The sequence below is a fragment of the Epinephelus lanceolatus genome, chromosome 2 (genome assembly GCF_041903045.1).
Source record: "Epinephelus lanceolatus isolate andai-2023 chromosome 2, ASM4190304v1, whole genome shotgun sequence".
Lineage (NCBI taxonomy): Eukaryota > Metazoa > Chordata > Actinopteri > Perciformes > Serranidae > Epinephelus > Epinephelus lanceolatus.
The window spans coordinates 15,787,235-15,810,886 of record NC_135735.1 but is presented as its reverse complement, the minus strand read 5'-3'; the positions used below and the strand labels follow the sequence as shown (position 1 = coordinate 15,810,886).

The 23,652-nt window shown below is 40.5% G+C and overlaps 2 protein-coding genes across 7 annotated transcripts in view; one reads left to right on the top strand and one right to left on the bottom strand.

Annotated features, from left to right (window-relative positions):
* Positions 1 to 9,532, top strand: part of cdkl5 (cyclin dependent kinase like 5) — a 60,864-nt gene extending 51,332 nt beyond the window's left edge. For 2 of the 6 annotated variants that reach the window (XM_078174504.1, XM_033625723.2), the window contains exons 17-20: positions 316 to 421; positions 2,647 to 2,808; positions 5,804 to 6,064; positions 7,622 to 9,532. In XM_078174504.1, the coding sequence (XP_078030630.1) occupies positions 316 to 421; positions 2,647 to 2,808; positions 5,804 to 6,064; positions 7,622 to 8,029 (937 nt within the window). In that variant the 3' untranslated portion in view covers positions 8,030 to 9,532. The remainder of the gene's footprint in view (positions 1 to 315; positions 422 to 2,646; positions 2,809 to 5,803; positions 6,065 to 7,621) is intronic. The other 4 variants (XM_033625475.2, XM_033625423.2, XM_033625641.2 and 1 more) reach the window with 3 other exon arrangements.
* A 4,630-nt stretch (positions 9,533 to 14,162) lies between these two features.
* rs1a (retinoschisin 1a) lies at positions 14,163 to 22,967 on the bottom strand. Its single transcript, XM_033625929.2, has 6 exons — positions 22,809 to 22,967; positions 22,549 to 22,574; positions 22,057 to 22,183; positions 18,516 to 18,657; positions 15,318 to 15,513; positions 14,163 to 15,011 (listed from the first exon to the last, which is right to left on the bottom strand). The coding sequence occupies exons 1-6, from the start codon at positions 22,861 to 22,863 to the stop codon at positions 14,859 to 14,861; spliced, it is 699 nt and encodes a 232-aa protein (XP_033481820.1). The 5' UTR covers positions 22,864 to 22,967; the 3' UTR covers positions 14,163 to 14,858.
* Positions 22,968 to 23,652: the final 685 nt, after the last annotated feature.

Sequence of the window (23,652 nt, the reverse complement as noted above, 5' to 3'; positions counted from 1 at the left end):
TGTTTCTGAAACTGCCTCACATATTTTCCTCACTGTCACATGAAAGTCTGTCACAACACAAATTAAGATCCATTACATTTTACAAGGTTACTATCACAGTCTCTAAAAGACTGAGATGAAATGGATGAAAACATGTCGTCAAGAACAGTATGTGACACTGGCATTTAATTGAACAGTTGAAAGAGAGGGAATATATTCAGCATTCTCTTAATACATTACACTATTAATTACATTATCTGTTCAGGTTGTTTCATAAAATGAGACACACCTTAGAAGAAGTTATCATTTAATCCTGTGTGCTTGTTTGTCATTTAGGACCGCCACAGAAGCGATGGTCATGAATCCTCCGGAGCCCGCCAAAGAGAAGGAGAAACAGGGCTTCTTCAGAGCCATTAAAAAGAAAAAGAAGAAGACACAAATAGTAAGATCATTTGAGTCATTTCATCCAGCATACAAATATTTCCTTTGGTTTAATGTGTCATCTCCCTTGTCTTTAGTGTGTATCTTAGTGTGTAGTAAATGCTGATCAATGGACCTTTCATATGAAATTGAGCAGTATTTTGTGGCAACACTGTAAAAACTAACAACATGAACCTACTGTGTGAATTTTAACAACCAAGAGTGTAAAAGTTCATTGTTCCTGCCATTATTTCTGTCACAAATTAGAACACTGGACTGAAATCTGAGAACACGGCGAAATCGCTACAATAAAGTGCAACGGGCAAAGAATCACAAGCAGTCAGACGATCGGGCAGATTGTTAAAACAAAAAAAACAAAAAAAAAAGAAAAGAAAAAAGGTAGGTCTGGTCAGACTTACCTGGAAGGTAAAATGAAAGTAACTGTTAAAATTATTCCCCAAACTGTCCGATGTAAATATTTATCTCAGCCTACATTCCAGCTTCAAACCTCAGTGTTGACCTACTGTACTGAACAAAGTTGTGCACCTACGCAAGCCAAGTTTTCATCCAAATATTTGGAGTTCTGCAGAAGATTAGAGTGCAATGAGATGATGTAACTAAAGAACGCCGCTCAAACATCAAACAATAGAAAACATGTTATCTATAAATTCGAGGAAGGATACAGTCTTTTCATTGGGCTATACAGATGCCACCATTTTTCTTCTCTCTAATGGAGCGGAAGTTTGTGTGACCTTAACTTAAGTCCAGGTCAGACCTAAGATTCGATCAGTTAAAACAGGCAACTACTTGCAACTTTCTAAAAACCTGCCAGTTCACACCAATGCAACTAGATGAGACGGTGTATCATTTCTATGCAGCAGCTCACTGTGCCTCCGTTCTGATTTCCAGCTTTTCAGACTTATTTTATAGTTGAATATAATATGAATATATATGAATATAAGCACGTACAGCGAGCAGCAGCAACCCACCATCTGACACCGGCACACTGTGAGGACAGAAACAGGAGGATGGAGCACCTGCCACAGCAAGCGAACACAGCATCTGCGGTCATTTTCACTTGACCACCGGCCTTTACTACAAGCTGATTGGCTGTTGAAACAGGTGACGGCAATTTAACCAGTTGAGTTGCAGGTGACACTATCAGCCGGCATGACTCGAGCTCAGACCAGCCAGTTTGCAACTTGTAAAAACTTCACTGTAATATTTCACCCTTTTTCCCCCAGCTTTTCCATCAATTGTTAAGGTGCAAACTGAAAGGTTCAATCCCAATACAGCCCTTGCCCCTCCATTTTGCGTGTTCATACCAAGGAGTGGAATGTCCCAATCCTTGAGGTTTTTCAGAGGCATACTGAAAACCAAGTGTTATGAGAAATCATTGGCAAAATGGCTGCACAAGCAACAAAAAATAATCCTACAAGTGCACTGTCTAGTTTAATGAAGATTTAAACATTACTATAACCATCATAGTATCATAGTTTAACGCTTTTTCAGTGTCTTGTTTGCCTTTATAATAAGCATAACAAAAGAAATTGCTGGTATGCCGATGTCTCGATAGCTTACCAGCTAGCTAGCTAATGTGCTGATTTAGGCATGACGGCGCCGCATTTGGCAATTGACGCCTGGCAATGATGCTGTGTTCTTTTTAATTTGATGACTTGTTAGATCAATTGATAGCATAAAACTGAAGTGATAATTCCATAATTTCCAAAGTCTCATCTGTTTAGATAAATACCAGCTACAACACCTGATGACATATCGGTGTCTTAAAGCATTGTGCCATTTCATAAGGCAAGATTCCAACTTGTAAATGTTCTGAGGGTCAGAGGTGCACTCAAAAATGAGGGGGCTAAAATGTTCATTTGTTCACAAGCTGTTTAATGATCTTACCACTCATTATTTTGCCTCATCATACTTCATTATAGTGATGTTGCCATGTCAATAATTTAGATAGTAAAGTGTTATTATAACTGACAGAAATGATGGCCAGAAACGAATCATATTACATCAGAATTATTCTTAAATGCTGGTCTGAATTTCCACCTTCCTTGTTTTCCTCTCTGTTTATGTTGACAATGAAATATTCATGCAATTATTGATTCTTCTCTCTTTATCTTTTGTGAAGTGGTATTTTGTTAGAAGGCTGAGGATCAGGTGCTGCAGTTGTTTTTCTGTGTGCTGTCAGAGATGTGTGTTGAGAGTTGTGGATGTGCGTCTTCTGCTCCACAGACGGACATGGAGGACGGGAGGAACCCCAGCATCAAGAAAAGCCTTTTCCCCCTCTTTAGCTCTAAGAATAGCTTAAAGCACAACTCAGCAGTCAAAGTTCTACCTGTAGTCGCCTCACCCATGGTACAACACCAGTCTACCGCGCCCTACCCTGCCTCACCAGTAATCTAACCTCAACACTACGGCTGCATGTTAACTCACACTGCACTCACCAAAACGACCTGGTTTGAAATCCTCTCATCGCCTTGTGTTTGATTGACTTAAAAATATTTCAAATTGAAAGGATTTCAAATATGTTTTGAGTCTAATACTGCACGATGTCTGGGCATCCATCATGTCTTTGCTACGATGTGTGTCAAATGCAGTCACCTTGTATTTACATCGACGTGTGTGCTGTTTGTGAGACCAACACTTCTGCACGTCGAAAATCATACTTCAAAAACATCATTGTATCATATGATGGTCATGAACATTATCAACATATTTATAAGCACATTAACCCACACATGGATCCAAACTCATACTGTACGCATCATGGACTCCGGACTCTTATTTGCTTTTTTGCCAAGAGTTAAATAAGAAGGTCGATGTACCACTCTCATGTCTGTCCATTCAAAGAAGTATTTAACTGCTGGAAAGATGGTCTTTTAATAAAACTAGGATATCCATGCAGTAGAAAGATGCAAAAACAGAGAAAACAGAACAAAATGACACTTTGGCTCAAGAAGGAGAAAACCTACAACTACCAGAATGCAACACGTCATACCAGACCAATAAACGCTCCCACTGGTGGGTGACATGCAAACACATCCGTTTGAAGCAATGAAGGCCGGCTTGAAAGAAACAATCTTGATCTCCTACATTTAAACAGTGAGCTTAAACCTGTTTCTGAAAAAATTTGAGGTGATAAAAAAGCAACTCACTAACAGAATCTTGGTTTATACAGCGCCGTCTAGTTTTATTGTTTGATCTCAGTTTTTCTGGCCTCTGTTTTCACTGTGCAGGAAACAGGATGGCACCCACTTCCTGTTCACAAAATCTCGCTATTACAGCTAAACACAGCACTAAAATATATTTCTAAAAACATTTTAGGCGAGAAATAGTCAATATGGCAACATAGTCTTGATATATTCAGTCAGCACTGCCTAAGTTTACCGTTTGATCGGATTTCAGTCTGAGTTTGAGAGACTGCCTCTTGATCTACTTCTATACTCTGTGTCCACGTTAGTGGCATGGGTGGCGAGCAATACGAAAATTCGGAAGTACAGCCTGTAGTTCGAACAACAGCCTGAGAGCCAGCAAAACTCAATTGGATGACTTAAATTACATTGTCCGGTGGAGTTTTGCTTGGGGTTGATACTTCCCACATTGTTTTGATACAAAGCTGGTTGAAAATCAGCAGAGTACCCCTTGTAAATATGAAGCTGCAGCCAGCGGAAGGTTAGCTTAGCTTAGCACAATGACTGGAAACAGTGGGAAACAGCTAGCCTAGCTCTGTGGCAAGGTAACAGAATCAATGGACCAGCACCTCTAACACGGTATCCTAAGAGCAAGTGTCGGTCCAAGTGTCGCGCTGCATCGGGTAACATTGGATGCTCGTCATCCACACAGAATCCATTAAATATGGAACTCTGTTACCGCATGTGAACACACCACACAGCTATCAGCTGTGCGCTTAGAGATGTCAGACTTGAGATGTAACCACTGAAAAGATGGGCAATTACTTAAGTCCTTATTATTCACAACAATGCTATTACAGATATAGATATAGATATAATTGTTCTCTACCACACTGTATCATACCACCATCTCCACAAACCATACAGGTTGTGAGCTCAGCTGAACAATCCATAAGACAATACTTACCAGAAACATTCAGCTTTCTGTCAATCTCCATCCAGCCAGCTCCCACCTCATTTAGATTTTTTATATTGAAATGAGAAGGATCCTGCTGATAATTCCTCATTTTAATCCGACAAATCAGCCACTCCTCATCTACTGTGGCACTTTCAGCACGAGTAACATGAATAAGATAGAAATGCAGTGTCCGAATTAAGCTTAGCTCAATCAATTGCAGCCAGTTAGGACATCCCAATAGAAAACAATGTGAACAGTATAAACTGATTTAGTCACCGAGGCTTGCACTGCATCCACTTAGGGCACGATGTAAAGCACTTCTTCTTAACTTACTAATTAATGATTGAAAATCAAAAAAGTCAATTATCAAGTAAAAATGCCAAATACTGTATATTATACTGTATGAGAATTTGCTGTTGTTATTTGTTTTATATTATTGTAAATTTAATATTTTTTGGTTTTTAGCTGGTGATCAGAAAAAAACAAGAAATGTGAAGTCCCCAACTTTACCTATACAATTATGATGGGCATTTTTCACTATTCTCTGATGTTTTACAGATTAAACCAGTTGGCGATTTAAGGCAGGACACCATCCCTTCCCCCGGGGCAAGATGCAAACGCTGTCCTATTTGGACTTAGACCCATAATTGAGAAATTATTGAGAATAATTATATTTTGTGCAATGTTTCTTTTTAACCAGCACAGCATTAGTAGCACACAGAAAAGTATCATCTCACATGATGCTACTCAGCCAATCAAATCTGTGCATTCTGATAAGCACTGTGGCTCCGGTGAGTGAGATACACGAGACAGGAGACAACAGTTGGAGAAATAAGGGAGTCAGAGTAAAGTAACTTCAGTAATTTCCCTCCTCTCTGTTAAAAAATAACAAATCGCCTGCTGGATTTAACGATTAATCTAATAAATCAAGGGGGAAAAAAACAAACAAAAAAGCCAATTGATTAATTAAGATTAATTGATAATAAAAACTAAAAAAACTAAAATAATAATATTTTAGTTTGTGCAATCACGCTCACTTTTCGGAGAGCTTGTGCATTTTTTTTTTTTCTGTATCCAGTCATCACTAATCACCATCACCACCTCTCTGTGTTTCGTCTGCTGCTGCCAGAGGCATGCATGAAGAACCTCACCGGGATTTGAGATGTGACTTGAGTGAGATGTGTTGTGTGATGCTGATGAGTGTGGTAACCTCGCCATAAGGAGAATAACATTCACATGAAGTCAGTATTTCTGTATGACTACTAATAACACTGCCGTGTTTTTGTTTCTGAAACATCAGGTTCCTGGTAACGGACAAGAGCACCTGTCCCTGCAGAGGAGCTCCAAGTCGTCCTCTCACCACAGCAGCAGACGGAAAAATCGCGAGCGATCCCGAGACCGTGACCGGGAGCAGAGCCGGGACCGAGACCGAGACAGGGAGAGAGAGAGGGAACGGGAGAGAGAAAGAGAGAGAGAAAGGGAGAGAGAGAGGGAAAGAGGGAGGGAGAGAGACAGAGTGAACGACTGGCCACCAGACAAACCAGTGGACTCACACTCACAGGTACATAGCCTTTTTAAACTGGAGACTCTTATTTGTGTTTGTTTAAAAATCACCACAAAAATGACCTTATCAGAAAACCAGTATCAGTCATGATATAGATTATAAATCATGTTATTTACGTCACATAAAAGTTATTTGAAGGTGAGGACAGGAAGTGATTCTGCATCTAACACCAACAAATTCTGAGTATATAATATCTCACATTGCAGCTTCCAAGTAAGTTCAAAAATAGCCACTCACAGACGCCATAATGGGAGATATAATAAACTTGCTGCCTTTGGTTTAATTTTACTCACGACCAAAGCACCCTGTAGTGCTTTGGTTGATTTAAGAGTTGACTGAGTTGCAGTTGATGCTATGAAATGTTTGTCTTGACTGTCGCCTTAAAAAAAAAAAAAAAGAAATTCCCAAACAAACATTCCTCAAATAAACAGGCCTTTACAAAAACAAAGTTCAAATCAATGTTGTATTAAATGACTTTATCAAATATTTAAACTAAGATTAACCAAATACGCATCATACGCATCTGTGAAGGCTGCAACCCCATAGCGTCTCTCACCCTCCACTTCACTTAAGCGCACCTGCTTTTAATTAAAGGTACCTGAGAAGCCAGGTCATTTGGTACACTATTGTTTCGTAATTTATTTAAAAAAAAAAAATTATAATATGTCTGAATGTCAATCTGACATATTTCTTATATTTATTTATTTTAGAATTTATTTATTTAGTTAGGTTTTTTTTTTTTCAAAATTATAATATGTCCAAAAATACACATTTATTGAATCCAACTTATTTATAATATTTATTTATTTTCAAAAATTACAATGTGTTTGAAAATACACATTAATGTAAATCCAATATATTTTCGATATTTATGGTGTCTTGTAAGCCAGTGGTGCCCACAGAAGTTTTTTAGAGGGGTGGCCAGATGGGGCCCCTGAAAATCTTCAACACTAACTGCTGAAGCAAATAGGCTGGCTTATAATATGAGAGTGAAGGAATCACACACTGATATACTTTGTTTTCCATTTTTTTAGTTTATATTATTAATTATCTGATGTGCATTGATTAATACCAATAGGGTAAACATTTTAGTTGCACAATAATCCTGTTTTGGTGGGGTGGCAGTAGCTCAGTCCATAGGGACTTGGGTTGGGAACCGGAGGGTTGCCTGTTCGAGTCCCCGTCCAGACCAAAATATGGAGCGTGGACTAGTGGCTGGAGAGGTGCCAGTTCACCTCCTGGGCACTGCCGAGGTGCCCTTCAGCAAGGCACTGAACCCCCCAACCGCTCGGGGCGCCTCACCAAGGGCAGCCCCCTCACTCTGACATCTCTCCACTAGTGCATGTGTGTGTCTTTCAGACCTGTGTGTAATTGACAAGCAAGAGTGAAAACATTGAATTTCCCCTCAGGGAGATTAATAAAGTAAATAAACTAAACTAAACTTTTAATGTGTTATGTATCTGTAAATTCATGTCAGGCATTGGTGCTCAGATAGCCTCGTCATCCTTCTCTGTTAAGATCATTTACTGACCGAATCTCTTTCTCTCCGTACAGAGTCAGCCACTCAAGTCACTCCGCAGGCTCCTCCACCTCTCCCCTTCTTCCTCAAACCAAGGACAACCTCCTCCTCCTCCTCCCCCAGACCTTCGCTTCCAAGCCCCCCTCCCCAACCCTCCTCAACCCTCCTCCAAAGCGGGCTACCCCGAGGGTCGAGGGCACGCTGAGAGCAGGGGGCACTCCGGGGTGAGCAGCTCCGCCCAGGCTAAGAGCCGCAAGGCCAGCTACCCCCTCCCCGGACAGATCGAGTCCAGTTGGCACGTCTCTGCTTTACAGCGGGCGGAGGGCGCTCAGTTCACCCCCGAACAACTGGGCATCAAACCGGGGCAGAACGGACCCACCTTTACCCGAGCCTCCCGCACCAGAATGCCAAACCTCAACGACCTGAAGGAGACCGCGCTGTAACCCCTTACCCGAACCAAACCACCTCCAGTATGTCTTCATCCTGGAAGCATCTGCCAGACGCAGACATCATGGTACTGTAGTAAAAGTTTACATGAAAGCCTATTTCACTGGATCGAGTCCTCATACAGAAGCGTAGTTATTTGTTGATGCTAATGTCTCTGAAATCTACAAAGACTAGACGTCGAAAGGCCACACACAAACACCAGTAACAGTGTTGTTTAGGGAATCAAAGACAGGAAAGGGCCCACTCCCTCTCGGAAGCCAGTACTGTATCAGTTGTATGTTATTCTTTCTCTATGTAACAAGGTTAGAACATCAGAGTAAACCTGATCCTTCCTGTCAAGGAGACACTGCCCACGTGGCCTCTTTGCTGCCATCTTCTGCTCACAGGACACTACAGCAAAGCAACACATCAGACAGCCGCCGTCACACCGGTGGCCAATAAACTCAAATGTTTTTCAAGCTCTGATATTTGATAAGAACATAAAAAAAAGATTTATATCAACATTATTTATTAAATATTTATTTGTTTTAAATTCAAGGATATAAGCTATAAATGACACAGTATGTAGGTTATATGGGAATATTATAAGGTAATATAGAATTAAATGTGTAATTGCAAGAGCTTTAGTTTCGACACAAAGAAATGCATAGATATTTATGTGTTGATAATACAATATGTCAAAAGGAATATTTAATAATGGTGAATGTCCTTTTTTTTTGTTCAATTTGATATGTTATTAATAGATTTTCATGTTATATCATATTATTTTCACCTTTTTTCTGTTGGTTTCATCAAAATGTAAAGAAATATTGATGAATACTTGTTGCCCAAAGTGGAAAAAAAAAATCTCAGACATTACATCTAGTGCAAACCTGCCCGTCACCCTTATGACAGTTCTGAAGTTTCGGGCTATTTGTCAACAGGCTTTGGTAGCAGAACAGCCAGAGTGAGACTGTTAGGCTTCGTGCTTTACATACAGCTACTGTCAGTTCACTCTCGGTGTCACCATTTTCAAATAAGCCCCATTTTCAGTCTCTCAGTTCATCAGCGACAACAGCTTTCCAGCTCTGTGCTGCCATGTTGGTTTTGTCTACAGCCTTAACAGCAAGTAAAGGACATCAAGACTTTGGTGGCCATTGATGGTGAAAAGCTAACCTCTTGAAATGAGGTCTTACTGACTCAAATACAACATCTAAGTGTGCAAGATAGTAGAGAGCACTCTGCAAAAAGGCATACCTCACCTACAACCTTTAAGATCTGAAAGGTTAAGTCTGGTGTATTTTATATTTATTTAACAACAAATCTCATGAAAAGACCAACAGTGAATTGGATCCTACTAACAAGTGCTGTCTCCATATCCAAAACCTGATATAGCTTATTCCTCTGTGCCGTCAGTTTGTCCACAAACTATTAAAAACATTAGTGAGACACACTGTTGCACTAGGTGACATGTTCCCTCATTAACATGAACATGGGCACTGTGATCCCCCATACACCGCCCTGTTGCTGTACTCCTAACAAGAAAATAGGTCGATTTCCACTGATTTCTAAAACAAGATATATGACCACATCCATAACGATATATATTACCTTTCTAACACCGCTATTACGCTATCAAACTTTGTGGTTAGGATTAGGCGACAAAATTAGGTGGTTAGGAAAAATAGTGGTTTAGCTTTAAAAAAGGTAATTTTGTCACTAACGCAATGTCACGTGTCACATCTCATACATCTATAGCGTAGTATGCTACACATACTAGCTAGCTGTTAATAAAGTAAGGCAAAGTTGACTTCAGGGCACAAACACTGGTCTCCTGGGTGAAAGTCCTGTGCTTGTTTGACCATCCCATCCCATAGGGACATCTTCCATCATTATACAACATTGCTGCCTACATAAGGAACTCAAGAGCTCATGGTTACGACATGGAAAGTTTTGTGCAAGATATGCTTCGCGTTCAAGCGATTAAGTTTTGAGAATGCCATTGCTAGGCAACGATAACATGGATGCTACTGTCTGTCGTCTCCTTCTCCATGTAAGTCGATGGGAAAAAAGTATTTTTGGGCCATAAGGCATCAAGTGACAGTGTAATAATTGTTTGGTCACTATAAAAATTGGCTTCAAAGCCTGCCGCACTTCCTGACGGCCATGAAGACCAACACACTTCATCCTCCTGTAAATGCACACTGGAGCACCAAATATGTATCTACTAATGGTTAGACAGGCTGAACAAGTCAGAAAATATTAAAAAATGGAAACCCCTGTTTTGTTTTTTGGCATCTAATAAGTCTAAACACATTAATCTTTTACTCCAGTGGAATTCCTGCATTGTGTTCCAGTTACCAAACACAGCACACCTCCACCAGTGCAGCCCTTTTCGTTTCTTTGGGCCCGCTAAAAGTTATTTTCTTCATGGGATTTGTTGATGATAAGAAAAATATAAAATAACACCAGACCTTTCCTTTCATGTGTGTTTACATTTTTCTGTGTGCATTTTAAAAGCTTGCGTTATCAAAGTTTTTGTAAATGCCTTTTGTAAATCTGAATTTGGTTTTCCTACTGTATTCACATTACAGCTTTTAATTTTGATATTAATACTCATGATCAGGGATGATTTTACTGAACTGGGTTATTCATAAAGCATTTATTTGTTGTCTACTGACCTGTGGATGATAAAAACATATATATATATATATATATAGAACAAAACACTATTAGTGGCCTAGGCAAAATATACAGCGTAGTTTTCCTCCCAGTCTTCCCTTTATCCTTCGTTCCTTCCTCTTTCTCTGTGGTTTTAAATGGATAGTTCGGATCTTTTGGAATGCGGTTGTGTGAGGTACTTATCCATAGTCAGTGTATTACCTACAGCCGATATCAGTTCACATGCTACCAGTTTGGAGAAGCAGGCTGTAGTCCGGCATGGAAGCTAAGCTATCTACTGCTGTATTTTAACCACCTTAAAAAAATCAATATCAGTTTAAGTGTACGCTATATTTAGAGTGCTTTCACTGCTTAACCTTGCATTGGACAGCGATTTCTTACGGAGAACTGAAGCCGTTATTTCACTTTCTTTAACGCCAGACTTCACTGAGAAAATAGGGTGATTTAACATAGTTGAAAACAGGAGCTGCTGGTCTACCGCTGCCTCAATCAGTTAGTTTGTTTGTGTTATTGTGTGACTTTGGTGTTTGAAAGGGTTAGTTGGGATTCACCAAAGTTACACATAAACACAAATTTACTGAATAATCAAGGCAGAGGTAGACCAGCAGCTCCTGTGTTCAGCAAGCTAAAATTACTGTTTTTGTCAGTGCAGTCTGGTGGCTTTGATGAGAGCATAGATGGGGAACTTAAACTGTTTAAAATAGGGTTTATTATCATTTTCAAGGGGGTCCAGCACAAAACAACTTCATTACATTGGATACAATCACAACATATAACATACATACATGACTGACTTACCGACCCATAAGCCCACATTATCCGCACATAACAAAAGGGATAGATTGCAGTTTAATTTGTTGATTACTGACTCCATCTGTTGTTTAAAAGAGAGCGCTGGATCAATTCAGAGGCCAAGGTATTTGAAAGAGGTCACCTGTTCAAGGGATGATCCATCATTAAAAGAGATAGTCAATTCTGAGAAGCCACCAAGCTGTTAAGGAACAGGCTGTCTGATGGAAAGGTACAGTGGTGAAAACACTCTTAATATAGCATACAATGAAACTGTTACAGATGTTTCTTGAGGGGACGTTTTTAGGTGGATAAAATACGTTTTGCAGTTGCCCCTGTCCACAGCACTACATTGTTTAGTTTACGCATCATTACGCCAACCTGCTTCTCTAAACTGAGGGCATGCTGACTGCCATCTACTGTAGGTAATACACTGACTCTAGATAAGTACCTCATACAACCCCACTTCAAACACTCTGAACTATCCCTTTAACGCTGAAAGTGAAGATGAAAAGCTTTTATATCACAGGAGGAGGGAACCAAGGAAATAAGGACGGATGCATTTGTGCAAAATTCAAGACATCTGTGGACTAAAGAGAAAATTTTGGAGGATTCATGTTTTGTTTCTCGTCTGTCGAAGAGATTAAAATACACATGCAAAAAAAGAAAAAAAAAGCGAACGATCCAATTGACTACACGGCTGATTGAAAGCAATAACATTCAGAGGGAGACTAATGCCGACTGTACTAGCCAAATCAGTGGCTAGTTGAATTGGAGCCAAATATAGCACAGAGAAGGATTTCCATTAGGAGACTGTGATTAAAGCAAGAGAACTGTCCACATATAATATCAAGACATCGCTCTGCAATACATTTTTTATTTCAAATTTGTCCTTGAACATGACCCAGGGCGGGTAAAACTGCCTCATGTTGTGTACTACTGAATAATTCTGATTGCTAATGATTGTAAATGACTGCTGATGTGGGTTTGTCTATATCGTTAATGGGACAGAGTGATGACAAAGCTTGCCTTGCCAGTGACCCGAAGCCTTATATTAGCTTACTGACTCAACACTTCAGATGGAAATGGAGGCTTCAACCCCCAGCAAGTCACATAACAACTGAGATGAGACGAAGAATTTTTGTTCACAAATATGAATGTGTTTACTAAAACATCTTTTTTTTTTTCATTAAGCTGTTTCCCACTTCTTACAGGGTGTAAATAGAAATAATAGAGTGTATCTATACTGACCATTCTACTTTAAAAATGATAGGGTCTCATAATAAAAGCCAACTGTACATTTTTGAACGGCTCACGTTTGTTTTTGTAACAATGACGGACACAGCATGAGGACAGACGTGATACAAGTATCAGTTTAATCAAGGAAATAGTTTAAAGATACAATAAGGAACACGTCTTCAGAGTAACTCTGAAACGTGTCCCCAAAGCACCATGGGAAATTGAAATGTTACAGAGAGAAATCAGGAGTTAAGCACAATACAAAACCACATCTGAACATTGGTGAATAATCCATCCCTCGATCTTTATACAGCACTGAAGAGTGATATCTGTAAAAATGTACCTGAGGTAAGACAAAAACGAGAAAACTGAAGTTAAATCACAAACGTGTATTTAAAGAAAAAGTCTGGCATTTTCCCACATTTTTCTTATTATCAGCAAATACCACCAAAATCAGCAATCTGTTGGCCCTTTTCTCAGTATTTGGTAGCTTATTTGTGCATACTGAAGATGATCACTTTTTGTTTTATTTTGTTTAATTTAATTTATTTTAATTTAATTTAATTTTGGTTGTGTTATTTTATTTTATACATTTTGTTTTAATTTTTAAAACAGGTTACAATAATACAATTTTATATTTTAAAAAGTGCAGTAACAGTTTATTTGGATAGTCCACCTACACATAATTTATTGAGTATTTTGTAATATTTCCACAATTTTACTGTTTTGCGCTGTCTGTAGATATTTATCTAAAGAGTATATGTGACAATTCACTACAAATTTTTAAACTTAAATTGTTCACATATACTCGATAGATAATTTTTTAAACATCTACAAAATAAAGCAAAGCAGTTGAATTGTTGAATCTCAGCTAATATGCTATTGAAATGTTACAAATACTCGACAAACTCTCTGTAGGCAAAGTATCCAAATAAAATGTTATCTAAAAGAGACAAAGTAATTTCCCAAAACAGCTGGGCACTGTAGTTTTAAGCAAACATTACTCAAACAGGAGTAAACAGTGCATTTGTTGGGGACTATTTTCGGCTGCGGATGAATACACATTTGATACATATTGAACCACTGAGTGTTTAGAGCAGCAGGACAACATAAAGTGCACATGTTCTTTGTATTAAAGTAACATGTAGCATTTCTGTAACAGTTGGCTCACTGATGTGCTTTCCAATAGTTTGGGGGAAAAGTAAAAATAAATACTAAAATAAAGTAATATCATAACTCAGACTTTGGCTGCACTCGGTGGTGGGGTTATTGAAAGGTCCAGTGTGTAGGATTTAGGGGCATTTATTGGTAGAAATGGTATATAATATTCATAACTATGTTCTTATTAGTTTATAATCACCTGAAATCAACTGTCTGCCATTTTGCTCTACAGTAGCCCAGAATGGACAAATGAAACACTGGCTTCAGAGAGGGCAATTCACTTTTTTGGGTTTTTTGGGTTTTTTTTTGCATTTTCATGACAGCCATGTAGTTCTCCTACACACTTGGCACACGGGAAAAGTTTCAGTTCTGCAAACCCACCGCCAGAAGCCATTAAATCCCACACACTGGACCTTTAATTGTTGGTTTTGGTCTTTTCGTGGGATTTGACATGTAGATTATCACCAGCCTTATCCTAAAATAAAGAGACTGACTGAGAGGTCTCTGCTCACTGTAAAATATCAGGAGAAGCAGGCAGCATTTCAGAGGAGAACACAAATGTTTTGAATCAGCGTTGGATACAACCTCCTTAGCAACGCTGCGTCTCCCTCTCCATGTCTAATTATTGCATTGAATTTATGCCATTTCATTGCAAATGGAACAATCCATTGAGAACGCAGCAAACTAAAGCCCGCAGTGTGAGACCGCTTCAATACAGACAATGGAGAGTGGAGTGAATGAAAGCTCGTTGAGCATATCAAACAAACATTTTAATCAAATCACATAAGTCAAACTGTTTTGTTTGTATTCTGGTAACAGAATGTTTTTGAGTTCACCCTGTGGTTTTATACGTGTAGCTGGAGGGAACCACCTCTGTGGATATAGTAACAGACCACACACTCTGACGATAGGGGGGATTTAGGTGTAGATAAAGTTTTAGGAGAAGGCCTTGGGGACAGTGGGGGAGAAGAAGGTTCAGATGCATTTGCTCATGCAGAGCAGCAGCTCCAGGCGCAGAGCGATGCGTGTGTGCCATCCGAGGGGGAGGATGCGGATGTAGCGTGCAACGATGGGGGGCCGTAGGAGGTTCTGCACAGACGAGGAGCGGTCAGAGTTTCCATAAAACACCTGAGGGAGGGAGAGGAGCAAAAGGTCAGGATGGGTTCATTTAGATTTACAATAATACTGACTGAAACTGTTTTGTAATTAAAGTTACTATGGTTACTGCTAATAATATCAATAATTATAGCATATGGCTGCAGCAAACAGTTATTTTCAAGACTTAAAAGTTTGTTGGATTATGGAAATTGTTGGTGGCTAATTTCTTGTAAATCGACTCATTAAACTGCACAAGAGAGTAGAGATGAGATGATACAATATTTCCTCAAGCTTCACATTTTGTTTGTGTCACATATATTCCACAGTTCAACTGACCCTGTTGTTTCCAGTCTGGTCTTTGTAATAGATCCAGTTGAGTTTTTCGTCTGTGCGGTACTGAACGCTGTACTTGGTGATCCACTCCTCAGCGTCACAGCGGCCCTGGGTGAGGATCCCTGACACCACCATCACCTCCCTCAGGTCGATCTGCAACCACTGACTGCTGTCCTGGAACTTAGACAGCCAGGCACACCTGCAGGAGAAACACAAACACCGGATGTGATGCAGCAGTTAAACATGGACACATGGTCCAGTTTGACCTGCTGATGTTTTCTCAGAGCAGATAGAGATGCATCATTACAGCTGGTTACAGACCTTTTACAGGTGTTATCAATAACATTAACAATGGCTCTGTTCTTTTCAACTGTACCAGTGAGCCATGACAATGTGACAGAGAGCTGGCATGTACAATATCAGGGCTAAGGGACTAAATGAAATTCGATAATCGTTAGTTTTATCATATACTCCTGTGCTTTTCTTACGGTCATATGTCAAAATGTCTTCTGTGAAAAAGACCCGTTGCTTTGTTTATGATACCGAAACTGAACTTTTCAGAAAATATCTGATCAAAGAATTCCTAAATTGTTGATCAGTGTAAAGAGTTTGACTTCTTGGGTATAAAATTATACGCATCTTTTGCATCGTTGAGCCCACAGAACAAGAGCCCTAGAGACTTCCACCAGCCGAGTGGATAACTTCCAGCGTAGAGTAGACCTCCGCTAACTTGAATAAATCGATAATCGATAAAATATTTAATTTTGTGGCTCTTCTAGACTTTCAAAACGTTATTGAACCTAATTGATCAAATCCAGATAGTCAGGGGCGTGGTCATAGCCCATTCTGGCTGTCATATGAAGGCAAAATCTGGCCAGAATCAGGCCAACTCTGTTATATAAATTTTGGGTATTTTTTAAGACTGAAGGCTACATTTTAGTCAGTGCTCAAAAAGCATTGTTCCAACAAATACCATTTTTAAATATTTAGGGTGAGAGCTGTTGCACCCAGCTCTCACCATGAGGCTAATATTGGAAGAGAAAGAAAGAAAGAAAGAAAGAAAGAAAGACTGTCTTTTATACAGAAAAAGATAGGTAAATAAAGTAACTACATTACCGAGGTGAGCTCGGTTGCACCTGTAACCACACCCAATAGTGATGTTATGGCTTCTTGAAGCACACCTGTACATCACAGAAGGCAGGTGAGAAGTGAAACCACTGATGGTCAGCAAACACGTGATTGTCAGGGGTGTTGAATGTCTTTGTATAAAGCTGTATATAACATTTAAAGCATACTGTATCTGCGATTCAGAATCTGAGCTGGGATTGTCTGCACACGGCTCTCAACATGGAGGTGGCTGAGCTAGCAGCTAGCAGTGCTAACAGCCTGTACAACAGCAACCATGCTGACAGAGCTAATGGCAGGGGCGAAAATCCCATTTCATAGTTGGGGGGGACAATAAACAGTAAAATTTTAGAGAATAATTCCAGGGAGGGGGGGTCAAGGAAAAAAAGTTGTAGTCTGTCTTTTATACAGCATCTTTTACCGCAATTTGACGCTTTAATCTTCTATCTCTCCACCAGGCAGAGTGAATGTCTATACTAACTAAACTAAAACTAAAACTAAACATTTCCTGCAATTAAAGTGGTAAAGTGGTTTATAAACAGTGTGCTGTGAGATCTGCCGCTGCGCACCTCACAACCGTGTGTAATAGTCGCATGTAATGACCGCTCCTCCTCTGCATGTCTTTGATGTTCGTCTCACTGACAGGAGGAGAGCCTACAGACAGGTACCTATATGAGCCGCTCCGCCACAACAATAGTCGCGCGTAATGACCGCTCCTTGTCAGTTAGACTGCACGTCTTTCATGTTTGTCTCACTGACAGGTGGAGAGCCTACAGACAGGTACCCATTGCTCCGCCACTGACTGCTCTTGTCCTGTCCTCTCCCTCTTCTTTCTCTCCTGTCCTCTCTATCACTAAACTCTGAGCTTAATCATTAGCTTTTAGGTTAGCAGCACTCATAATTGAGTAGGCTTTTGAACAATGCAGGAGAAATATTGCAGACAGTTTATATTATCAGCCTGGGCCTGGGGCTTGTTGTAACAGTAAATGGGATGTGTTGTAACTTGTGTAAGTTAAACTGTGTCTGTGTGAGTGAACATCTTACCCTGTGATGCGCGATGTGGGCAGCGGTTCCAGCCACACGCTGCTACTGCTGCCAAGTAGCCCCGCCCGTTGGAAAGAGTGTGGGATATACCACTACTAGGAATGGGAGGGGACTAAATCTTTTAAGATTTAAATAGCACATTATTGTGCGATTATAATGAGCACCGCTTACATTGTGCTTTTAATAAATACTACTGCATTATTCAAAAATTATTAATTGTGTCTCAAATGATTCTGGGGGGGACAGCTTTACTGAAGGGGGAGTCATGTCCTCCCTGTCCCCCCCGGGATTTCCGCCCCTGGCTAATGGTGTTAACACTGGGGAGGGGGGTGACCGACGGCTGGGCTATTGGCGGCAACCACTGTGTGCGCAAAGTGCAGAACAGCGGCAGACAGTTACCTAGTGGGATACACACACAGGGACTCACATGCAAGAACATGCACACGGGGTCTACCGAAACACACAACAGAGGGGCTTAGATTACAGCACTAACAGAGGTAGCATGGCTTCATTCTCTGCCCAGGACGCCATTACTCTATCTTTACACACCAAATAGTGCTTTGCCGTTATATTATTGTTCTGAATGTCGTACACAGATCCTTTAAAATTGGAGGTGAGAAAAACAATGTAAAAACAGATCAGAGCCTTCAACGCTGAGTCTACTAGCTCCTCAGAGTCTGCAGTTTTATTTAGCAAATCTATTCTTGCATCGCTTGTCTTATTTATATCTTAATGTTTTAAAGCAAGAGCATATGGGCATGTTGACCTTAGCAAATACACTTTACATAATGAGAAATGGGTTACATCTTTCTCTTTGACTGCGTTTTTGACTGCTGTTAGACAGACACCACAGATGGCACGCACCCAGACATTTGTTTATTAGGGTTAGAACAGTCGACAACAGTCTGGCAAAAATTTAAGCATTTATTGCTGGAGATTAAAAATATATGCAGCTTTATAACTGCAATTATTTTGTTTAAAATCTGTTTGTTTTTTGCGAGCAGAAAGGTCTATGTGTTGGGCTGCACCTACCCGAAGCCTTGGCTGTTGAGCCGGGCCTTGCTCGGGAGCCACGAGGAGAACCAGCCGGTGTACTGGTCCTGGTTGGAGCAGGTGATCTGGTCTGGACTCACCGATCCGGCCTCGAAGCCCAGAGGCTTGTGGTACGGACACTCTGCAGGAGGATCAGAGACAGAGTTATAAAACAGAGGTCTTAATTTAAATCTCTTTTGTTAATGTGACTGTTTTTAAAGGCCCCCTGGTCACACGGATTTCAAGGTCACCACCCCGACAGAGAAGTCCACAAACATGTCTGCCAACAGCTGAGCAATAAAAACACTGATATGCGACTACCGATATAACCTTTTCTAGGTGCTTAATTCTCCATCTTTTCATCCTTTCTCTCCCTCTCCATCCTCACACCCTCCTGCTCCCAAAGCCCCCGCTGTTAGCAGACCCAGTGTGACCCATATCCCATCCTAAAAGCCTGCAGTTTAATTCTCCACAGTGAGAGATCAGCGATGTCCATTAGGGCGGCAGGCAGACAGATGGCCATGTTCTACTCTCTACAGCTTTGTTGCTCCCATATTTTGATCTGTCAATCTGCCCTCTCACTTCCACTAAAAAACACATGAGCACAAGTCCTTTGTTGACTTAGTAAATGCACATTATAAAAACATAAACCGGGGAGACGAGAGAGCTGCACACAAGTTTTTTTTATCCTAAAGACTCAGATATAACATCAGCTGAGGATATGTGGAGCAAACCTGCTGCGCTTTTGTTTACTACTGGCTGAAGCGTATCTGGCACAGGGTCACATCCTGTCTAATCCCAGTATTACAACGCATACAGCAGCGGCAGCAACACCTGTGTGAGTCAGGATATAAGTGTTTACATAACAGTAATGTGAGTGACTCTATAGTCCTCCCTAATGTATTTCAAGAGTAGAATAAAAATATTCAGATGGCTGCATTAATGGTAAACCCCGAGAGGTGAGACACAGTGAAACTGAGGTGAAAGAAAGTCTGAGGCCGCTCAGGAAAGTCTGTCTCACTCATCATTTATCATCACCAGGTCCATGTCATGGTAATTGCTGGTTTCTGTGATTGTGCAATCGCCACAGTCTATTACGAGCCCTGTAATCTGAGCATCATGTTCTGAGATAATGAATATCTGCTGAACTTCTTTCTCCTCTCCGTCACCCGTTGCCATGTGATTTGTGGCTCAGCTGACTCACATTGATTCACCGAGGAAAACCCTTTCACTGTTCACTGTACATCAGCTCTGTTTTTCTCTTCTCTTCAAGTCTGACATGATTCAAGTCTGATCTTTATGTCTCAAGCCCAGTGAGGCTGCCATCAGTCATGTTTGTTTGTGTGTTGCTTTGCAGAGAGATCTCAAAACTTTCAGAGATTTGGCACAAAGTTTAACCCCAGTCCTTAAAGTGATTTGGGAAAAATGGAGATTTCCATCTTCAGATGAATGTGACAGGAAATGATCAAAAGCTCCACACCAGCTACTAATGGATTGTTTTGACAAGTGCTACGTCCAAGTACAAGAATTAACGAAAACAATCTGCCACATGTGTCCCATGATTGTCTTTATTGTGTGAGCTCTGATGCAGATGCAGACCACATTTTCTATTACTGACACATAAATTTAGAGGATGCGGTGTTTCTGTTTCTTTTCATGGCTCCATCTGCATCATCTTCTCTGAGGATGTCCAGTGGAGCATGTCCACCCTGTGGCGTCAAATCTGGAGTCTAATGCACTCATGCATGTACATGTACATACAGAGATTCCCCTTCTCTCCATCACACAAGAAATCTCTCCATCCATCTACATTATAAAGCTTAAATAGTCTGATAGTCATATAGTCAACTCATTTAAATATTTTTTTCAAGAAAAATGCAACAAATTTGGTGGTTTCAGCCTCTCATTTACTTTGTGTTATATTATAGTACAATGACTTTTTTTGACATTCATAAACAAAACTAATTAAAAAATGAATCCATGAATGGACTACATTTTTGGCGGATTACAGGAGCTGTTTGTGATATTCAGAGCATATCTATGATTTAGATTCTGAGCCAGGATTGCCTGCACACGGCTCTCAACATGGAGGTGGCTGTGCCAACATGATCTCTTCCCCACTCGTCATATTTTCCTGCTTAGGGAGAAGCCTCTGGAGTTATTAAAATGATGCAGGGAGTAGCCTTTTGCATTGTATCTTGACGCGGAAGGGGTCAGCAGTACGAAGGGGTCAATGGTTAGGTTTAAGCAACAAAACTGCTTGGTAATGGTTAGGAAAAGTTTGTGGATGTCGCTACAAAACACCTGACTTTGAGTGGCACAAATGCTGCAATGCTGTTGTTTGTTGATTTTGAACACCTGTCTCCTAGGTCAAAGTCCAGTGTTTGCTGGACCTATCCACATCCCCTCTTGCACGCCCTGAGTGGGTTTTCACTATCTTTCGCTAAACTATATCTGTTGCTCTGAGAGTCAAAATAATGATGTGTTGGTGGGAGGCTCGATACAACATCTCACACAGATGCAAAGAGTGCCCCTGGTGCCACTATATTGACGCTGAGGACACCACCAAAGCAGTGTCCTTGACATTCTGGAAGTGAGACAAGGCTGGCCGAGCCGGTGTGAGCAGCTAGTGGTACAAACAGCATGAGCAGTGCTAACAACAGCAACAGTGCTGACAGGGCTAACAGTGTAAACATGGGGGGAACCAGAGGGTGGGTGTTACACTTCCACATTAACATCGTTCCACCACTGTGGGTCAGGTCGGCATTCACAGTAACCACTGTATGAGCACAGTGCAGGGCAGCAGCAATTGGCTAACCAGTGGGATATGCACACAGGGACTCACATGCACATGCTGCTAAACTGTAAACCACAACAAAGAACAGATAAGCTTGGATTACAACACACACACACACACACACACACACACACACACACAGGTAGCGTGACTTCATTCTCTGCTCAGGACACCACTACTCCACTATATCTTAACATAGCACAGAGTGGTTTGCTGCCATATTAATGCTCTGGATGTCACATACAGCTCACATAATTAAAGTAATAAATAGTTGCAGTCATACTGCCTTGTACACTAGATTGCCAGCAGGTTGAACAGTCGCACATGGAACATATGATTTTCATCCTTGTCCACTCTCAGTCAGCTGAGGCTGGCATGTTAATCAACTGAATCCAACACTGCCATCACACTTTAGCCGTGGTCACAAGTACTATTATTAGTTTAATGAGTCCATTTGATCATCTAATCAACAAGACACTTTACTAGTGTGTCAAAGAGTGGTCTCAATTAGAAAATGAGCAAATCTGTGCTCAGTGTGAAGTAAAGTGCACATGTGATGTGAAATCCATCATGAATGGACAAAATGTCAGTTTGAGATTGAAAGTGCACTGAATTAAAACCATTCATTTTTTCCCCACTAATGAATGGGTGTATTTTTAAGTAAGTCAGGGGTTACTGGCACAAATAACAGTGTTTTTTTTTATTTATTTTTTCAGAGGGAGGACTGTATTTGATGTTTCCTACCTGGCATGCAGTCTGTCCCTCGCACCATGGAAGAGCCAGTCCCAATGGAGGAAGACTCAGTCGGGGTTGCTCCTTCTTCACACTCACATTTGCAAGACCTGCTGGTCCACGCCTCAGACACTCCCACCTCATGTAAGCACACAGAAACAACATTGAAGGATGCAATCCAAAACAGTGTCTAAAATACTAAAAATACGAATCCCATTATTTTAACAGTACAGCTGTTTTGCAAACGAAAATGTAAAAAGAAGTTTCATGGATGATTGAAGAGGCTGAACCCTCTAGTATTGTTTTTTTCCAGTGAATCATTTGACATTGACCAATGTCAACTGGAGAAAGATTGCTTAACACCAAGCTGAAATGTCTCTGGTGTGGCTGATCTAAATGTGTTTTCTTTTTAAATCCGTGGACCTCAATTTATGCAAACACTGCTGATTTTAACTCTCTAAAAGTTCATTAATCTCTGACATTTTTCCTGAGGTTTCTTCTTACCTCCTGAGCGTGACTGCTGATGAACACTGTTCAGTCAGATGGAAAGAAAACACAGAGGAGGGGGGAAAAGACACGGTAGTCACCCACATTAGCAAATAAAATCTGTGCATCAATCTGTCAATTTACCACAATAAGATAGGTAAAACAAACAAACACAATACATAGAGAATCAAGTATGATGTAACCAAAGAAAAATCCTGGATGTCTTTACAACTCAACCGCAGCACAAAGTGAAAAGAGTGTTAAAACAGAAATCGTACCGTTAGCTCCCAGAAGGAGCAGGGCCAGCAGGAAACGCTGTGCGTAGAGACTCATCTTCCAACCTGCTCCAAACCAGACGACACCGACTGTAGACTGAGCAACCACCCCAGCAGCAATAGACAGGCTGGATTACAATAATCTCCACGGGACACTAATGGCCTTACCTAATGCCATCCTTATCTGACAAAGCCCCTCCTACAGCTGTTCACCCACCACCATCAACACCATCAACGACCACCACACAGTGTGAAGAGCACTGCACAGCCGCAGGGGTCAAGTCAAAAATCCTGCGGAAAAAAACAAAGTCAGAGAGGTCAATCGGATATATGACATGATTTGGGTTGCGTGTGTGTGTGTGTGTGTGCAAAAGAGTGGGAGAGAGAGGTCTGCAGGGTGGTGATGGCTAATGCTGGGCCTTGTGATCCATATGATTGACCAGAAGGTCGACTTTTCTGTGACAGTACAGCTCTCCTTGTATTTGCTGCATCTAAAAAAAGAAAGAAAGAAAGAAAGACAGAAATATGAAATAAAGGAGATGAAAATGTTCAGTTGAGCCGAACTGATAAAGCAGCTGATATTAGCTTTATGAAGATATAAAGGTATATGTTGGATGATACACGGTAACAAAAAAATTACTTCTAAAAACACGTACATCTGCAGTAATTTAGAAACACTGACAATGTTATTTAAAAGGCTGATACACTGTAATTGGTTGATTCTTTTTTTATTCAGGGTAAATTAACTGAGCATTAAACCCTTTTAAAGCAATGCCCTGTGTTCACATGAGCTAGAAGGCTACACATACATGATGGTAATCACAATAAAATGATGAAAAAGTCCATA